General features: G+C 37.0%; 1 protein-coding gene across 7 annotated transcripts in view; it reads right to left on the bottom strand.

Moving 5' to 3' along the window:
- PCNX1 (pecanex 1) overlaps positions 1-15625 on the bottom strand; it is a 152425-nt gene that overhangs the window by 80083 nt on the left and 56717 nt on the right. For 4 of the 7 annotated variants that reach the window (XM_032837345.1, XM_032837348.1, XM_032837346.1 and 1 more), the window contains 3 exons: positions 10396-12102; positions 5486-5536; positions 895-1027 (listed from right to left, as the gene is read on the bottom strand). In XM_032837345.1, the coding sequence (XP_032693236.1) occupies positions 895-1027; positions 5486-5536; positions 10396-12102 (1891 nt within the window). The remainder of the gene's footprint in view (positions 1-894; positions 1028-5485; positions 5537-10395; positions 12103-15625) is intronic. The other 3 variants (XM_032837349.1, XM_032837352.1, XM_032837347.1) reach the window with 2 other exon arrangements.

The following is a 15625-nucleotide window of genomic DNA, read 5'->3' as shown; positions in this document are numbered from 1 at the left end:
ATTTCAAATTAAAATGTAGGAAAACAATTTGGTGGTGGTGTTTTTCAACACATCCATTAATAAAAGCATACGGTATAATAGATGTGCTGCTTAAGCAAGCACATGTAAAGCATTTTTGTCCATATTTGTATTTGTAAAATAAAAGACAAATCTTTTGTCTCATAAGACACACTTGAGAATAAAACACTAAAATTTTAATCGAAAACTATTCCTAATATTATAAATAGGTGCTTTCTCAATTAGGAGTATTAGGAAAAGTAAAAATGTCTTCAGTACTATCCAGAGGTTGAGAAATTCAACACAGATATATGCAAATATATACATAAATACCCAATTGACCATACTTTACCATTAATGGAATATTTTAGTTCCATGTCATTTACCAGCTCCTAGTAATTATGAAATAAAGGACACCAATTTTTAAGTAATACAAAATACATATTCTAGTGAAATAAAATAATCAAGCTGGCTTATCAAGCTGAGGGCCATTATCGGTACTCCTCAACAAGCTCCCTGCTCAGTCCATATCTGTTCCCATTATATTGTCGAGATATTGGAGGAAAGATGCTGCATTAGCATTAATTTGGAGTAGAAAAAAAATGAAAAGCTAACTTAAGGCGTCTGTTTACATTTATATAACTGCACTAAAGTGATTTTGCTATTTAAAATTGACTAAACCAATCTGATCATTTTGTTGAAACGGTGCAACGTAAGGCATGCATAATGCAACAGGCTCATGGTGACATGCAGAGAACGCTCAGAGAACTGAAAACTACAGGAGAGGAACTGGAGCAAAGAGAACAGGCCATCTGAATGCTTCCTTGGGACTGACAGAACAGGTTAGAAGGTCTGTTACAGGCATGCTAAGCTTGGTGGAATTTTAAAATACCATACCTTAGGGGTGATCCGATGAGCAATGTAGGAGGGGTAGGGTTACTCCCTGCATTGTGCCGGCGCCGAACTGCCTGGCGCCTAAATGTGCTGCGTTCGCGGCGAAAGGACACTGCCTCCTCGCTGGCCTGTGCCGCTGCATCAAGATAGACTTAGGTCAAATAGGAGCCTAGGTCACAGATGTACATAGCAGCTGAGCCTGCCTCTCCCCAGACTTCCCACCCTCAAAGGTAAAGGGAACTCGTCTAGGTGAGCCAAACAGTTTTCATACATAAGCGGTTAATCTATCGTAGTCAGGAATACACAAAACGTACATGTCATTTATTTAAATTGTTTCTTTAAAAATATTTCTAATGTAGCTGGCCTTACTATCTTCTCTTCAATTTCAATTTCCTATTTTAATATCTCTGTTGCTTTAAATCTTTTTCTAAAAGCCTCGATTTAATCCCATGATCCTCTATTCCCCCTTTAATTAAGTCAACCCCAAAAGTACAGTCTTTGTTAGTCCCAGCTAACAGGAATGGGACATTACTTTCTCACTCTCAAGAGGACAGTTCAAGCAAGTAATGGTAAAACATCGTTTCTGATGCTGAGGAGTATGGCGGTCTGGGCCACTACTCTGGCAGCTTTTTAAATGTTTAATTCAAGATAGCATGGTTGTATCATAACAGTAAGGTAGTTTGCTTCCATCAAACAGTATTCAACGCTGCACCCCAGCACAGGTCCCCTCAACACTAGGAAGCAAGTATCAGCTAGATGACAAGTACAGAAACTCATAGCTTAATCCAAAAGCAATACAGTACAAGCTAAAACCAAATACACAATGACCAAATCACAACAATGCCGTTAAAGAATTACGTAAAATTTTATAAAACCATTCTCATTGACTGATTTCAGTTTCTAAAACAAAATGCAAAATGATGCTTATTATCTGAATTTAAAACAACTGTTTCCCAGTGATCTGAATGTTGTGATATAAATATTTTAAGGATGATCTTGACTATGACAAAGGGTATTTTCATACCAAATATGAATAAAGACAAAACAACTTAGTACAGCAGCATTCTTTCCAAACACTTTTTTCCTATTCAGTATGAAAAGGATTACAAATCCAAGAATGTTGTATTCATATTTCAGTTCTGCTGCAAACTTTTTGAAAATTTTAAAAGCATAATTACTAATTCTCAAATTATTCTGCTTAGCAATACACATTTCCACCAGTGTGAATGTTGATTTTTTTAATGTTTTAATTTCCATATTTTTAATGTTTTTAATGTTTACATTTTTTTATCCCTTCCATAGACTGTACCAGTGAACATTCTTTATGTAATGACTCTCTTATGATAAGGAATGTACACACTACTTCCAGAAGGCATAGTGTTTCTGTGTAGGCACTGTTTTCTTTTATTGCAGGAATGACAAGCACATAATTATTTCATCCATTTGGCAAGCTTCTGCCATTGAGAAGCAGAAGTCACAAATTACAGGACACTTACTTACATATTTTATTTTTCAGTTCATACACCACAGTGACATTCTAAAGTTAGGCAACTATGTAAGAATGAGGCTTTGGTGCTTTGGCTCCAAATCGGACTTGACTCCTTGAGCTAATATTTCTTTCCTTTTTTTTTCTCCCAGTTTCACTGAGATATAATAAAAGTTCCTTTAAATGTGAAAAAGGTTACTTGTGAGAGTTCACATATGCAAAAATTACATATGACCTGTGAGAACAAATGATCATTAAACCTGATCATCTAGAACCGTGCTGTCCAACATGGTAGCCACTAGCCATATGTGGCTATTTAAACTTACATTAATTAAAATTAAGAAGGATTAAAAATCAGTTTATCAGACTCCTGAACCACAGTGCAAGTGTTCAATAAGTACATGACTAGTGGCTACCATTACTGGGGCAATACAAATGCAGAATATTTCCAACATCACAGAAAGTCATATTGGACAGTGCTGATCTAGAAATTCAAGGACGCCTTCCTGTCACCACAATCTACAAAGCATATTGTGGGCTTAGCCTACTCCTGACAACTGTGACCTCAATAAAAGGAAACTGCAACCAGCACCGTCACAAAGGAGAAAATATACCAGCAGGGTAGGCATTGGATAAAAGATAAAACAAAGAACACGAGCTACTTGCAGGAAGACATGCAAACTTACATGAGTGACTGGTATTCCTGTTGGTGGCTCTTAGATATCAGCAAGGTTAACTCAGGTTATGGAATTTAAAATTACTCTTTCGAAACTCAAGACATTTGTGACCTTATACTAAAGATTTCTATTACAGTGTAACAAACGACTACTCAATTTACAGTCTTAACTTCATTAAGGAAATTATACACATTCTCTCTAGTTTTAGATATCTAGTTTAGATAATTTCATTCTTTATCTAAGATATAATTTATGAAAAATAATCCATAAAATGTATTAAAATTACTCCGACAGATTTCGTATTTATAATCTTTGGATACTGAGAATAAAAGAAGGGAAACAGGCAACGGTATTTTTTACTCTCTTCCTTCTGAGGACATAATGGTGTGAATTTTAAGTAAAAGCCAGTTACTCCATAATACTAAAATGAAAACACAAACTACAGTATCCATTTATAGTCAAAATGTTCTTTGGCTTCTTCAGAAAACAATTTTTTTTGCTATTATCACACCATTTATATTTTGTCATTTGCCAAAGAACTGCATAATACTACTCATTCTCCTAACCAAATAGTTTTGGAAACACTTCAAGACGAAAGTTTAGACGTCGACTGAACAATGTTTTAAAAAGAAGTTATGATTATTGCCTGTGCTGTCCTTGTAACATTCAGGGTGTAAACATCTACAGCTAAAAGAATTTTCAATGTTTACTATCGCAACTACTTTAACAGCAGCTAGGGTCACACACTCAACTGAGGACGCTATGCCATAGTTCATGACACAACAAATAAGACTAAACCACACCCCCTGAGGAATGTACTACTTAGACCAATCATCTCTATTCAGAATAGGAGCCAGAGGGATCCAGTTCTACTCCTGACAAGGAAAGAAAAGTGTCTTTCTTAAGCTTAAAATAATTTGCTATAAGCACAATCATACAAGTTAAAGCCACTTGATGAAAATTCACTTCTATAACCCAATTATAACAAACTCTTTTTGAATCCTTTAAATTTGTAAGAGAAAGAAAACACAGCACATGCAAAAAAATCTTTGAACTAGGGAACCAGACAGGAGGGACAAAACACTCTAAAACCTTGTTTCGAAGTTGACATTTTGACATTGCTTGAAACCCAGAATGAGATTAACTAGAATAATAACAGCATAAAATGCAAACAGTGAAAATTTAACACTCTGGCTACAACTAAAGTTAAAGGATGTGTAGGTAAAGGAGGAAAAAAACACAACCATTAATCTAACTGATTGAAAAACCATAAATAACAGGACAGATTTAAAAATACTTTCAAGGACATATACTTAGACAACTGTGAATCTTTTCATGCATATTTTCAAAATCACAAATCATTTCTTTGTGTTAGAGGACTTCAAGAGACTGAATTATAAGCACAAGTTTAAGAGAGAACCTTGGATCATGTAGCTCTTCATTTTTGAGAAAGTAAAACAATCATTCAATTAAGATTAAACATTTACTGGTGGACTAAGGGCAATTCATGCACAAGGCACAGAGATCCTAAGATATTTTAGATAGGTGTGTGAGCTGATCCATCCTAAGGATCCTAAAGATCTTTGATCCTAAAGATCAAATAAAAAACCCAAACCACAATACATACCTCCCACTTCAGAAGTGACTTCCCATTTACCTAAATGAGTTAAGGAAAATTCTCTAAATTATGTACTGAATTGTTTTAGTGCATGATTTATTCTTATATTGGGGATAGTGAAACAACAGACTATCAGTTTGTTTTACTCTGTGAATGGAAACAGGAAAAACATCAAAGGCAATAATTACTTTTGGGATGGCCTGGAGATACAAAAGAGGTAGGTAGGAAGGGAGGGTTATCCATATTCTATCTCAAACACTGGAAAGCTATAACTGTAAGAACGTACAGAAAAAGACACCACCTGAAAACACATCAATCATACAGCTGATTGCTTAACGTAAGATTTCAAATGTAGTAAGTTATCATCTAGTCGCTATACATAGTCATGAATGGCCTCTTTGATAGCTCAGTTGCTATTAAAATGAATAAAAATTTAGACAAACCTACTCAAAGGTGTTATTTTCAGTAGGGAATGTTCATTATAGGAAAAAGTAAATTTGGGGCAATTGTGAAAATAAAAAGTTGGGTTTTGGTACCTCAAAGAGACTAGAAGCAAATGATATTAGGAAATGAGACTTTAAAGAGAGACAAAAATACAGACAAGTATATATAAATCTCAGAAAAATAAAATATATACACAGACATCCTGAAATACACTGAATATTCTTCAAGATAAAACTATTTTACTTAAGAATATAAAGTTACTACATAAAGAAATACACATCCAAATGATTATACAAAAGACATTTCAAAGAAATAGTTTAAGTCTAGGCAGGAAACCCATCTGATTTAAACATCTTCTCCCCTTCTTACTTTCCATGTCAGCCAAGGATGATGCTAACACCAGCATGCCAAGATTTTGTTCTAAAATAAAAACAAATACTCATCAGTGTCATTTTCTGGGAGGCTAAAGAACACTGACAGTCTACTGCACAGCCTTGAAACATTCATTCTGAATTAAAACAATTTCAAACTGTGAACATTTTAAAGGACTACTTTACTTTTCGACAAGTAAGCCAGCAAACAGCAACCAACAAGAAAGGATTAGCTCTGCGTCTTGAGTGAGGGAGTCTGCATTCCTACTGATAGCTTCCACAATGCCAGGCAGCCAAACAATCCAGGTGGGTAGACAAAATGCTTTCAAGAAATCAAACCACACTCTGGAGTCATGATACACACACAACAGTTCCTAAAAGCCACAGTTTCAGGATCACTTACTTTCAACAGTGGCTTCCAGTGTTTTTGAATCCTTTGTAAATGGGATGAAAAGATATAGACCCTCTCCCAGAAAACTGCACCCAGAAACTATTTTGCATATATCCTCAGAGATGCACCTAAGAAGGGATCACTAGTGGAGAATATATATTCAAAGTGACATCTATTTGAAGAGGGAACTTCCCTTAACAAATAGTTAAAAGGCAGTTTTTATAGTAAATATATATACTTATATATTATAGTTTTCATAATAAACCTACAATTTACAGAGCACTTTTACAAATCTAAGCTCACTGGAGTCTAAGAGTTAACGGTGACTCAGACGTAGCCAGCTATTACTTGTTTTATAATTGAGGAAACTGAGGCATCGATTTAATGACTTGCCTAGTATATCCAGCTGGTAATTAGACGTGGTATTAAAATGTAACTGTTCAATTCCTTATCCAGAACTTTTCTGCTGCTAGAAAGAAAAATACTGTAATGCCTGCCTCTACCATACAAAACCAGGCAAGAGCTGGTTTGGGGAATTCTATACACCTAATCCTTACTTGCCTCATCAGTATCTTTTCTTCATACTGCTTTAAGATAATTTTCCCAAGTGAATGAAGCATCCAAATCTGTTTACTACACTGAAGGAACATCCTTCTCTGTTTTATATGCCTAAACTTTCTTCTCCATATAGATTAATATAACCCTTTCCCTGAATCAGGGTCAGTTGCATTCACATTTATTACTGAACTGTACTACACTACAGCATTCAACTATGATCCCACCGTGTCCTTTGAAAACTATCAAATTAAAAAGACAATCTGCCCCTTCATTTAATGGCGTACCCTGTATGCATGGTCACTGCAGCTTCTCCTTTCATATTAGTAGCACTTTCTGCTGGTTTCATTACTTTAACCTTTCCAAGCACCAATCCCTTCTACTAACTGTGCTGCTTCTAACTTCCACATGGACCGACGGATCAGAAAATTAATGTATTAGAATTTAGAGTCCCTCTATTTAGTAAAGTACAAAAGCTTTAATTCTCATGTTCTTGTCTGTTCAGTGGTCTTCCTAAGGTTCAATGCTATCTGGGTTCAAGTAACTGACCTTCAAATTACACAGGTGGCAAAAACCCTCAAATTATTTATTGAGTTTTGGGTTTTCTTTGAATAAGGTAATATTCACTTAACAAAAGATTATCTTTGGTTCCCAACACAAAAATAATAATAGGATCCTATTACTAGCTTGTAGAATAGGGACCCACACATTACATTTAAAATAATTTTCTCAAACAGAAAAACAGAGGTTAAGAAATTAAAAAAAAATTACAAAGAATAGAGCAAATATAAATCTTTCCATTCTGGTTGTTCTTCATAATCTGTTGAATCATGCAGTAAATTAAGGGATGGAAAAGAAAATGGTTTTTTAAAAGCAGTGTAGGCTACACAGCATGACACTTTTCTACCATATATAACTTATCTGAAAATTTTCCTTTAAATATTAGCCATAAATTATTAAAGACACACTTTATAATTATAAAAGAAAATTTAAATACAAAAGACATCAACAACAGAAAAATGCTTTAGTTTGCACCTAAAACTTTTTTCCTGCCTAAACAGAAAATCTGATAAAATCCAATTTTAATATTTTTTTAAAGATTTTATTTATTTATTTGACAGAGAGAGATCACAAGTAGGCAGAGAGGCAGGCAGAGAGAGAGGAGGAAGCAGGCTCCCCGCTGAGCAGAGAGCACGATGCGGGGCTCGATCCCAGGACCCTGGGATCATAACCTGAGAGGAAGGCAGAGGCTTAATCCACTGATCCACCCGGGCGCCCCTGAAATTCAATTTTAATAGAAGTACTTGATTACTGGTGAGAAGTCCTATGAAAACAATCACTTGTGACTGAATATCAAAGGTAAATTATAGGACATACCTATTGCCAAAATAAGATTAAAATCCTATTACTTGATTAAATGTTAATATTTTTCTGTTGGTATTACGTAAGAAATTAGGAATACCAATATTCTTATTTTTACAACTATCGAGTTTCACAATGGCCTGATTAGAAATCTCTGATCAATGTCTAAATTGAATCATTTTCTTCTACTTTAAAGACAGGATACATTTGAGTCTGTACAATAAAAATAGTACCACTATTAAGCATTTCCTATGTGCTGGGCAACACTCTAAGCATTTTCCATCTGGGAATTCCTTCCATCCTCACAGCAACGCTGTGAGACGAGAAGGCTGAGGCTTCAAGAAGATAAGAAGCTTTCCTACAACAGAGTGCACATACACGGGCAAGGGTGTCTGAGTTCATATTATCATGCTAGATCACCTCCTGTTTTAGAGTACTGGATTCCAGAACTTTAGAGTACATTTTCTAGATTTCATCCTTCCACACTGCCAACATCATTCAGCTTAAAAATTAAAAAAAAAAATCATTGGAGAACTCATCAACACTTTCAAGTTCCTTAGAATAAAATCTATTTATGGTTTATACATGACCATATGAATGGTCAAACAGCATCCTGTTTTGTTGACATGTTTTAGGAGTATGGTACGTAAGAACAGATAGCCCAGAAAAATATCTCCTAAAGTTCCAGAAAGGACTGTAGCAATTAAAGCTAATATAAACAAATCTTTACCAATTACTTGACATTTAGGTAATTTTTAATTGGCCCCTCACTACCTTCAATCTTCCAAAGAGCCCAAACAAAACTCTAATAAAATGTAATTAAAAAACCAACTAAATATAAACCCTCCACATATTTAAGCAGTCTAGTTTTACTCTCATTTCATTCTAAAAACAATGAAACTCAAATAAAAACAGCCCCCACGATGTTCTTCCTTTGGAAAAAAAATAAATAAAATTTTTTTAACAGCCCACAGACTATCACATTTATTCCATCGAAGTATATGGAAATTTTCAGTTCATCATCTGTTTCTTATTAACATTCAATGAGTTGTTTGTTTTTAAAAAATAAGAACACAAACAAAAGAAGACAAAACCTGGAGTCGGGAAAAGTAAAAGCTTGTATTAGCCAAAGATCTGCACCAAGAAGCAAATAAAACCTTCCATGTAACTTTTCCTAAAAATCAGAACACCTCATATTCCCTGTGGAAAGGAAATGACATTTTAAATACAAAGACATAAGGATTTACTATAGCTCTTGTCCATATTTTTTTTAGTATTTAAATTTCCACAGTATTTAGATTTAGAATAGTAGTATTTTTCTACCATAGCATGTTCATTCTTTTAAAATTTACTTTAATGACACCTTGAAAAATTAAACTATACTTTAAAACCCAATAGTTTCTTGCATAGTCGTGAACATTTCTGGTATGACTTGTGTGAGAAATCACTAAAGCATTTCAAGACCTTTTATAAAAAGCAGAATGATAGCCACATCAAAGATTCAAGGGAATTTAATTACTATATGGTCACCAAATGGTTATAATCATTTGCAATATAATTAGTTCTCAATATTCAAGTATGATAGAATGTCTCTTCTTTAAAGATCATTTTTTAAGTTCCCATTAGAAATTAATCTGTGTTAGAAACGACACCAACGGAAACAAGAGAATTTTTACAAGGGATAAGCTTGAATACAGGGAATAAAGTGAAGTATAAAAAAAACTATGATGCCAGCAATAGAAGACGTCCAAATTCTTGTGATCCTACTCAAGAACCAGATTCCATAATAACCACAACAGAAGAAACTAACTATTCTGGGTAGGAGGAAATAGCAAGAAACAACGCTGAAATAAATAAAATGGCCAAAACACTGACAATATAAAACCACCCACTGAATTTTGCACAATTTCCCATAAACCTCAAATAAATAAGCTTTTAACCAAAACACCATCACTGTTATCATAGGGAGCATTATGTATCCACGGAGGGATACTAAATGCCGATATAAACTACAAATTTAATAAACTGTAAGTGAGAAGCTAAAAGAAAAAGTATGTTAATGCCTGATACTTGAATAAGCAAAAAATAAGACCAAGGCAAAAGACCGAAAAAGAGGCACAAGTTTTCAAAATACACAGTCAGAGATAAAGTAATATTTGGAAAAATCTTACATAACCGATCGAGTGATCTAATTCTGAAGGCTCCGTGGCACATACTGTATGCGAAATGACTAAAAATGGTCTGTGACCTAATAAATTTCGACATTTTCCTGTTGCTACTCTCGTACAAAGAAAGAAGAGAACCGATTTCTGTTATTCCCGGCAAAACATCAGGAGGTGGCAATGGACTTTTTCAGAAAAACCCAAGGCCCAGAAAGAACGGATATATTCAAATAACACAACTGAAAATATATTTCTCGGTGTTCATACCAAAGCCTCTTCTGAGACAACCATCTCCTCCCACAGGGAAGAAAGTTTATTTTAACGGCACCGCGGAAGGAGGGAGAGTAACACCAAGCCTATCTCAGTAAGTACCACTCTCACCCACAGCGCGAACAACTGCGGTGACGCGTGGGAAATCCCCTCCCGTGATTTACTTACCTCCACCGCCTGCGTCTTGCTCCTCGCCTTCAGGAAACGCAACCGGGCTTGGCAGGCTATTCCTCGACCGAGTGACCGTCTCTAACTGGGAAGCCCGGCCCAATAAAGATAGCTCATCTAGCACCTCTCCCTCTTTGGCCTCGAGATCTGATTTTGAAGTGGTTAAGGGTTTTATACTTTCGGGTGCCATCAGCCTGTTGGAGTCATTCAAACAGGCCACCGTGCCACTGTCCAGGCTCAACACCCGGGCCCGAGTCTTGGCACTGTTTGTGCTGGAAGTCCGACGTGCTGTCCGCTTTTTGCCAGCTCCGTCAGGACCCAGGTGGGCTTTGTGTGCGTGCTCGGAGTCAGCACCCCTTTCTTTAGGGACGTGTTTGGTCTTTAGGGCACTGTACCTGCCCTCAGGAGACTGACACGAATGAGAAGTGGTGCTAGAAGAGCTATCGCTGCTGAACTGGTGGGCAGACTGCACGCTCGATGCTCTGCTCAAGTCACTTTGGTCACTCGAGTCCTCGTCGTGACAGAATATAGCACTGTGTGGCTTTGTGCCAGCAACACCTCGAAAGGAAACATAGTCCCTGTGCCGACTTGAATCGAAACTGCTGGCCCGTTTTTTCCCTGTCCGTCTCCGGCCTGATTTATGGGCAGAGGCTGTCCGGTGGATCAAGCTTGACGATTTAGGCCGTACGTCCCCTTCCTTTTGCTTTCCGCTACTGTCTTTAGCAACTCTGGTGTCCCCTGGAACAGCGGACTTCTCACTCTGCTCCTCTTTGTCTTCGGCAGTTTTCTCGAGTGGTTTGTCCTCCTGTGACATAAACTCGTTCGCGTGGGGATTTTTATTGGCTTCCTCCGACGCGGAGGTGCTGAGGCCTCTCTGATTGTGCACGTCATTGGAGCTACTGGACTCCTTGGGCTCTTGAACCCCACTGTTGGTACTCACTTCCACGGCGGTCCTCTCGCTGCTAGTCCTTTTGTCACTGGTACAGCTACTCTTGTCCTCTGGGTCAGCACAGCCCTCTTTCTTCCTGCCACCTTTCTTTCCTCCTCTAGGAGACTCCTCATGCTCCGACAGGATGCTCTCTATGTGAGTTGAGCTGGTCTGCTCACTTTTGTAGCTGCTGACCGTACTGTTGGTGTCACGGTCCGTCCCACTGCAGTAGCTCTCTGTTGACCCGCTACTCCGCGTGCTCAGGCTCCTCAGGCTGTCCATGCTTTTGTCTGCTTTCAAGGGTTTGCTCTTCCCACTTCTTGGAGGTGGCTGAGAATTACTGTTTTTCAGCTCACCAACAAGCTGAAATTCCCCGGACAAACAAGAATTTTCCACCAAGGATTCTTTGGATCCAGAATGAGGCTTGGAAGATTCTAACTCACTAACTGGATCCAAGCCCCGTCTTTGCTGATAGAGGGGGAAGTCATTCAGGGAAGTGTCTGGGAAAGCCACCGCAGAGCTAGAAGTCCGTGGTACCCCTCGTGGCCGGTGATCTTTCCTGTAAGAGTGTGAATGTAAAGGGACGAGAGAAGCTACTTCCGTATCACAGGCATTGGACAGAGACTGATCGATGTGGTGGTGGTGGCTGTGACTCGGCAAGCTCACTTTGTCACTGAAGTCCCTTGGTAAGTCCTGCCCACAGGAGGATAAGGAAGGCTGAATGGAGATGAAGGAATCATTGGAGACCAGCCGGAAGAGCTTCCGATCAGTTGCCAGATCTGTCGCAAACACATATTTGGAAATGTTAACACAAATCTATCACCTGCTTTTCTTCTGCTTAACAACGGAAAGAACTCACACCACACCGAAAAACGAGGAAAAACAAGTTCCCAAGTAGTTCACTGAATTCAAGTTGGCCAGTCATTCCAAAGAGCTGGTTTCTATCTCACAGCTGCACAAAGAGAGCATTCTACTGACAGAATGAACTAAATCTCTAAATCCTCGAATGGCCGGAGAAAAGGTTTCATAGACTATCAACAGTAAGAGGCAACACAGCATTATATTTAAAACAGCCCTGGATTTTTTTTTTCATAAAGATTTTATCTGAAGTAATTTCTACACCCACTGCGGGGCTTGAACTTACTCTCCCCAGATCAAGAATCACACACTCCACCGAATGAGCCAGCCCGGTGCCCCAAAAAGCGGCCCTGGATTTTTATGTAAAGTGTGTCTCTAGCTTACTAACTGCATAGCCCTGGGTTACCTTTCCAAGTGTTGGTTTCCTCATCTATAAAACAGGACCTCAGAATCATTAAGTAGCACCATGAAATAACTGAGTTAACGTGCTTTAGCATATACACGACTTGGCACAATGCCTGACACGATTAACAGTAGCTACACTGTTTTAGTTCACTAACACAATACAAAATCTTTTTTGAAAAACTAATGTGATTACCTTATTAAAAAAAAAAACCCTAGAAAGAGGAAAAAAAAAATGAAAGGCTGAACAATCCCCAAGGAAGACATGATACAATGATGTAAGATTTTGCTGTTCACAATGACCAAAAAGATTAAAATAGTTGTGGAGCAAAATACACTTTCTCTTTCATCATTCATGCAACAATTACAAAATACCTCACAAAAAACTACATTATCCTTGTCAGACTATTCCTATAACCCTCCACTTAGGGCAGTGATTAGTGACTTGAATTTCCATACTCGCTATGTACACAGATATAAATAAATTCGCCTACCTACCTACATTGTAATTTCTCTTGAAACACAGCCTGGCAACTGATCTGTACGACAGCTGACTTTTTATACACTTTTGACAGACAAGTATAGCTGAATCTGCTGTTAGTTCAATAAAAAGAAAAATGACTATCTTATTTGTTAAAAGTGCATAGTAAAAACACAATGATAGATTCTACAGTTAAGTCAGACCCCTCTCAGGAGAATCTCAATAATAAAAGCATACCCTTCCCAAGATTGATATAAAATAAAAATGAATTACTAGAAATGTGTGGGTACTTTTAAAAAACCTAAACCTAGACTAGATTTAAATAATTAAAAACTTAGAAACAGCCTCTAGAATATACCACATAAATTGATTTATAAATGATCTATCAGGCTCTATCTTAGGTTTTAATGTCTTCAGCTTTAAGTAAAATTCATGTTCTTTATCCAGAACAGCTGCCACTGTACTTGGGTTCTAAATATCAAAATTTAGGGGCGCCTGGGTGGCTCAGTGGGTTAAAGCCTCTGCCTTCGGCTCAGGTCATGATCCCAGAGTCCTGGGATCGAGCCCCGCATCGGGCTCTCTGCTCAGCAGGGAGCCTGCTTCCCCCTCTCTCTCTGCCTGCCTCTCTGCCTACTTGTGATCTCTGTCTGTCAAATAAATAAATAAAATCTTTAAAAATAAATAAATAAATATCAAAATTTAAAAGTTAGCATCATATTTAATCTTTTGTAATATTAAATTATAAAGTTATTTCTAAAAACTCTCTCTATAGCTCTACTAAGCAATTAGAAATAGTGGATTCATATTTCAAAGTTATGGATTTTATAGAACAAAAACTTAACTGAACAAGTAACTGAAAATCATTAATTCTAATATACAAGAAAAAGCTTTTTAAAAAAATGCTAATAACCAAAACCAATTCCCTTCTAAGACATTAATAAACCAGAAATATAAGTTTTCATTTAAAAAGACACAGCCAAACTTATTGTAATACATGTACTCTTTTCAATGTGGCTAAATATACCATAAAAAAATTTAATCTTATCAGGAAGAACTTTAGGTGGTTTTAGGAAATTTTCAAGTAAATATGCTTGCTTGGACGTTTTTCTTACTGGTAGCAATATAGTCAAAGACAGGCTCAAATCAACAAAAAGAGATACTATTTTTCATAAGCAAACTTTTTTTTCAATGACTGCTACTTCCTGGCATTTAGGATAAGAAAGGCATGCGCACATGCTGCTTGTCCTGGTGCAAACTGGTGTAACCTTCTATAAAGCAATCTAGCAATATGGCCAAAAGTCTTCCAAAGATATACTCACCCATTATCACTCATCTTTTTCTAGAAATTGCTACTAAAGGATAAAATCAGGTATGTACATAAAGTTTTGGCCACAAATTGTTCTTTTCAGATTATTATAAAACTTAAAACCTTCAAGTATTAAAATGTCCAATAAAAAAAGGTTGAATAAACTAGACTGTCTATTAAAACATCACACAGGCACTAAAAATGTTTTCGAAGATTACATACTCATATGAGAAAAAGTAGTTTAGTGAAAATGATACTATATAAAAAGTATGGTTCCAATCTATAAGAGTTAAAAATACTGAGTATATTTGCATATGTGTATAGGAATATTAAAGGTAAGATACCTACGGCATGAAGTCCTGACATGCTATGTAACATGCTAAGTCAAGGAAGCCAGACACAAAAAACCTCATATCCTATAATCCCATTTATATGAAATATACAGAATAGGCAAATGCATAGAGACAGAAAATAGATCAGTGGTTGCCAGGGGCTGGGGGTCAGAGGAAATGGGGAGTGTAATGGATATGGGTTTCTTGTTGGGGTGACAAAAATGTTCTGGAATTGGATAGTGGTGATGAGCATACAACCATGTGAAATTACTAAAAATCACTGAATTGTATACTTTTTTTTTAAGATTTTATTTATTTATTTGACAGACAGAGATCACAAGTAGGCAGAGAGGCAGGCAGAGAGACAGAGGGGGAAGCAGGCTCCCTGCTGAGCAGAGATCCTGACGTGGGAACAGGCAGGGCTCAATCCCAGGACCCTGGGATCATGACCTGAGCTGAAGGCAGAAGCTTTAACCCACTGAGCCACCCAGGCACCCCTGAATTGTATACTTTAGAAGACTGAACTCTGGGACACCTGGGTGGCTTAGTCAGTTAAGCGTCTATCTTCAGCTCAGGTCATGATCCCAGGGCCTGGGATCGAGCCTTGCCTGTTCCTTCCTCTCTCTCTGCCTGCAGCTCCCCCTGCTTGTGCTCTCTCTCACTATCCCTCTACCTCTATGTGTCAAATAAATAAAATCTTAAAAAAAAAAAAAGTGAATTCATAGTATATGAATTATATCACAATACAAAAATAATTTTTAAAAGTGATGCACCAAAAAACATTGTTATTTTGGTGTCAGAAGTGTGAATTATTTTCTTCTTATTAACTATTTTTTTCTAAAATTAACATATGTTACTTTCCTAAACAAAAAACACATTTCCTCCTCTCTTCTGGATCATCTCCATCAATTATAAAAACAAGC

Source organism: Lontra canadensis, unplaced genomic scaffold, assembly GCF_010015895.1.
Source record: "Lontra canadensis isolate GAN:19392208 unplaced genomic scaffold, GSC_riverotter_1.0 scaffold98, whole genome shotgun sequence".
Classification (NCBI taxonomy): domain Eukaryota; kingdom Metazoa; phylum Chordata; class Mammalia; order Carnivora; family Mustelidae; genus Lontra; species Lontra canadensis.
Note: the sequence above shows the minus strand (reverse complement) of the source record. Positions and strands in the feature narration are given on the sequence as shown.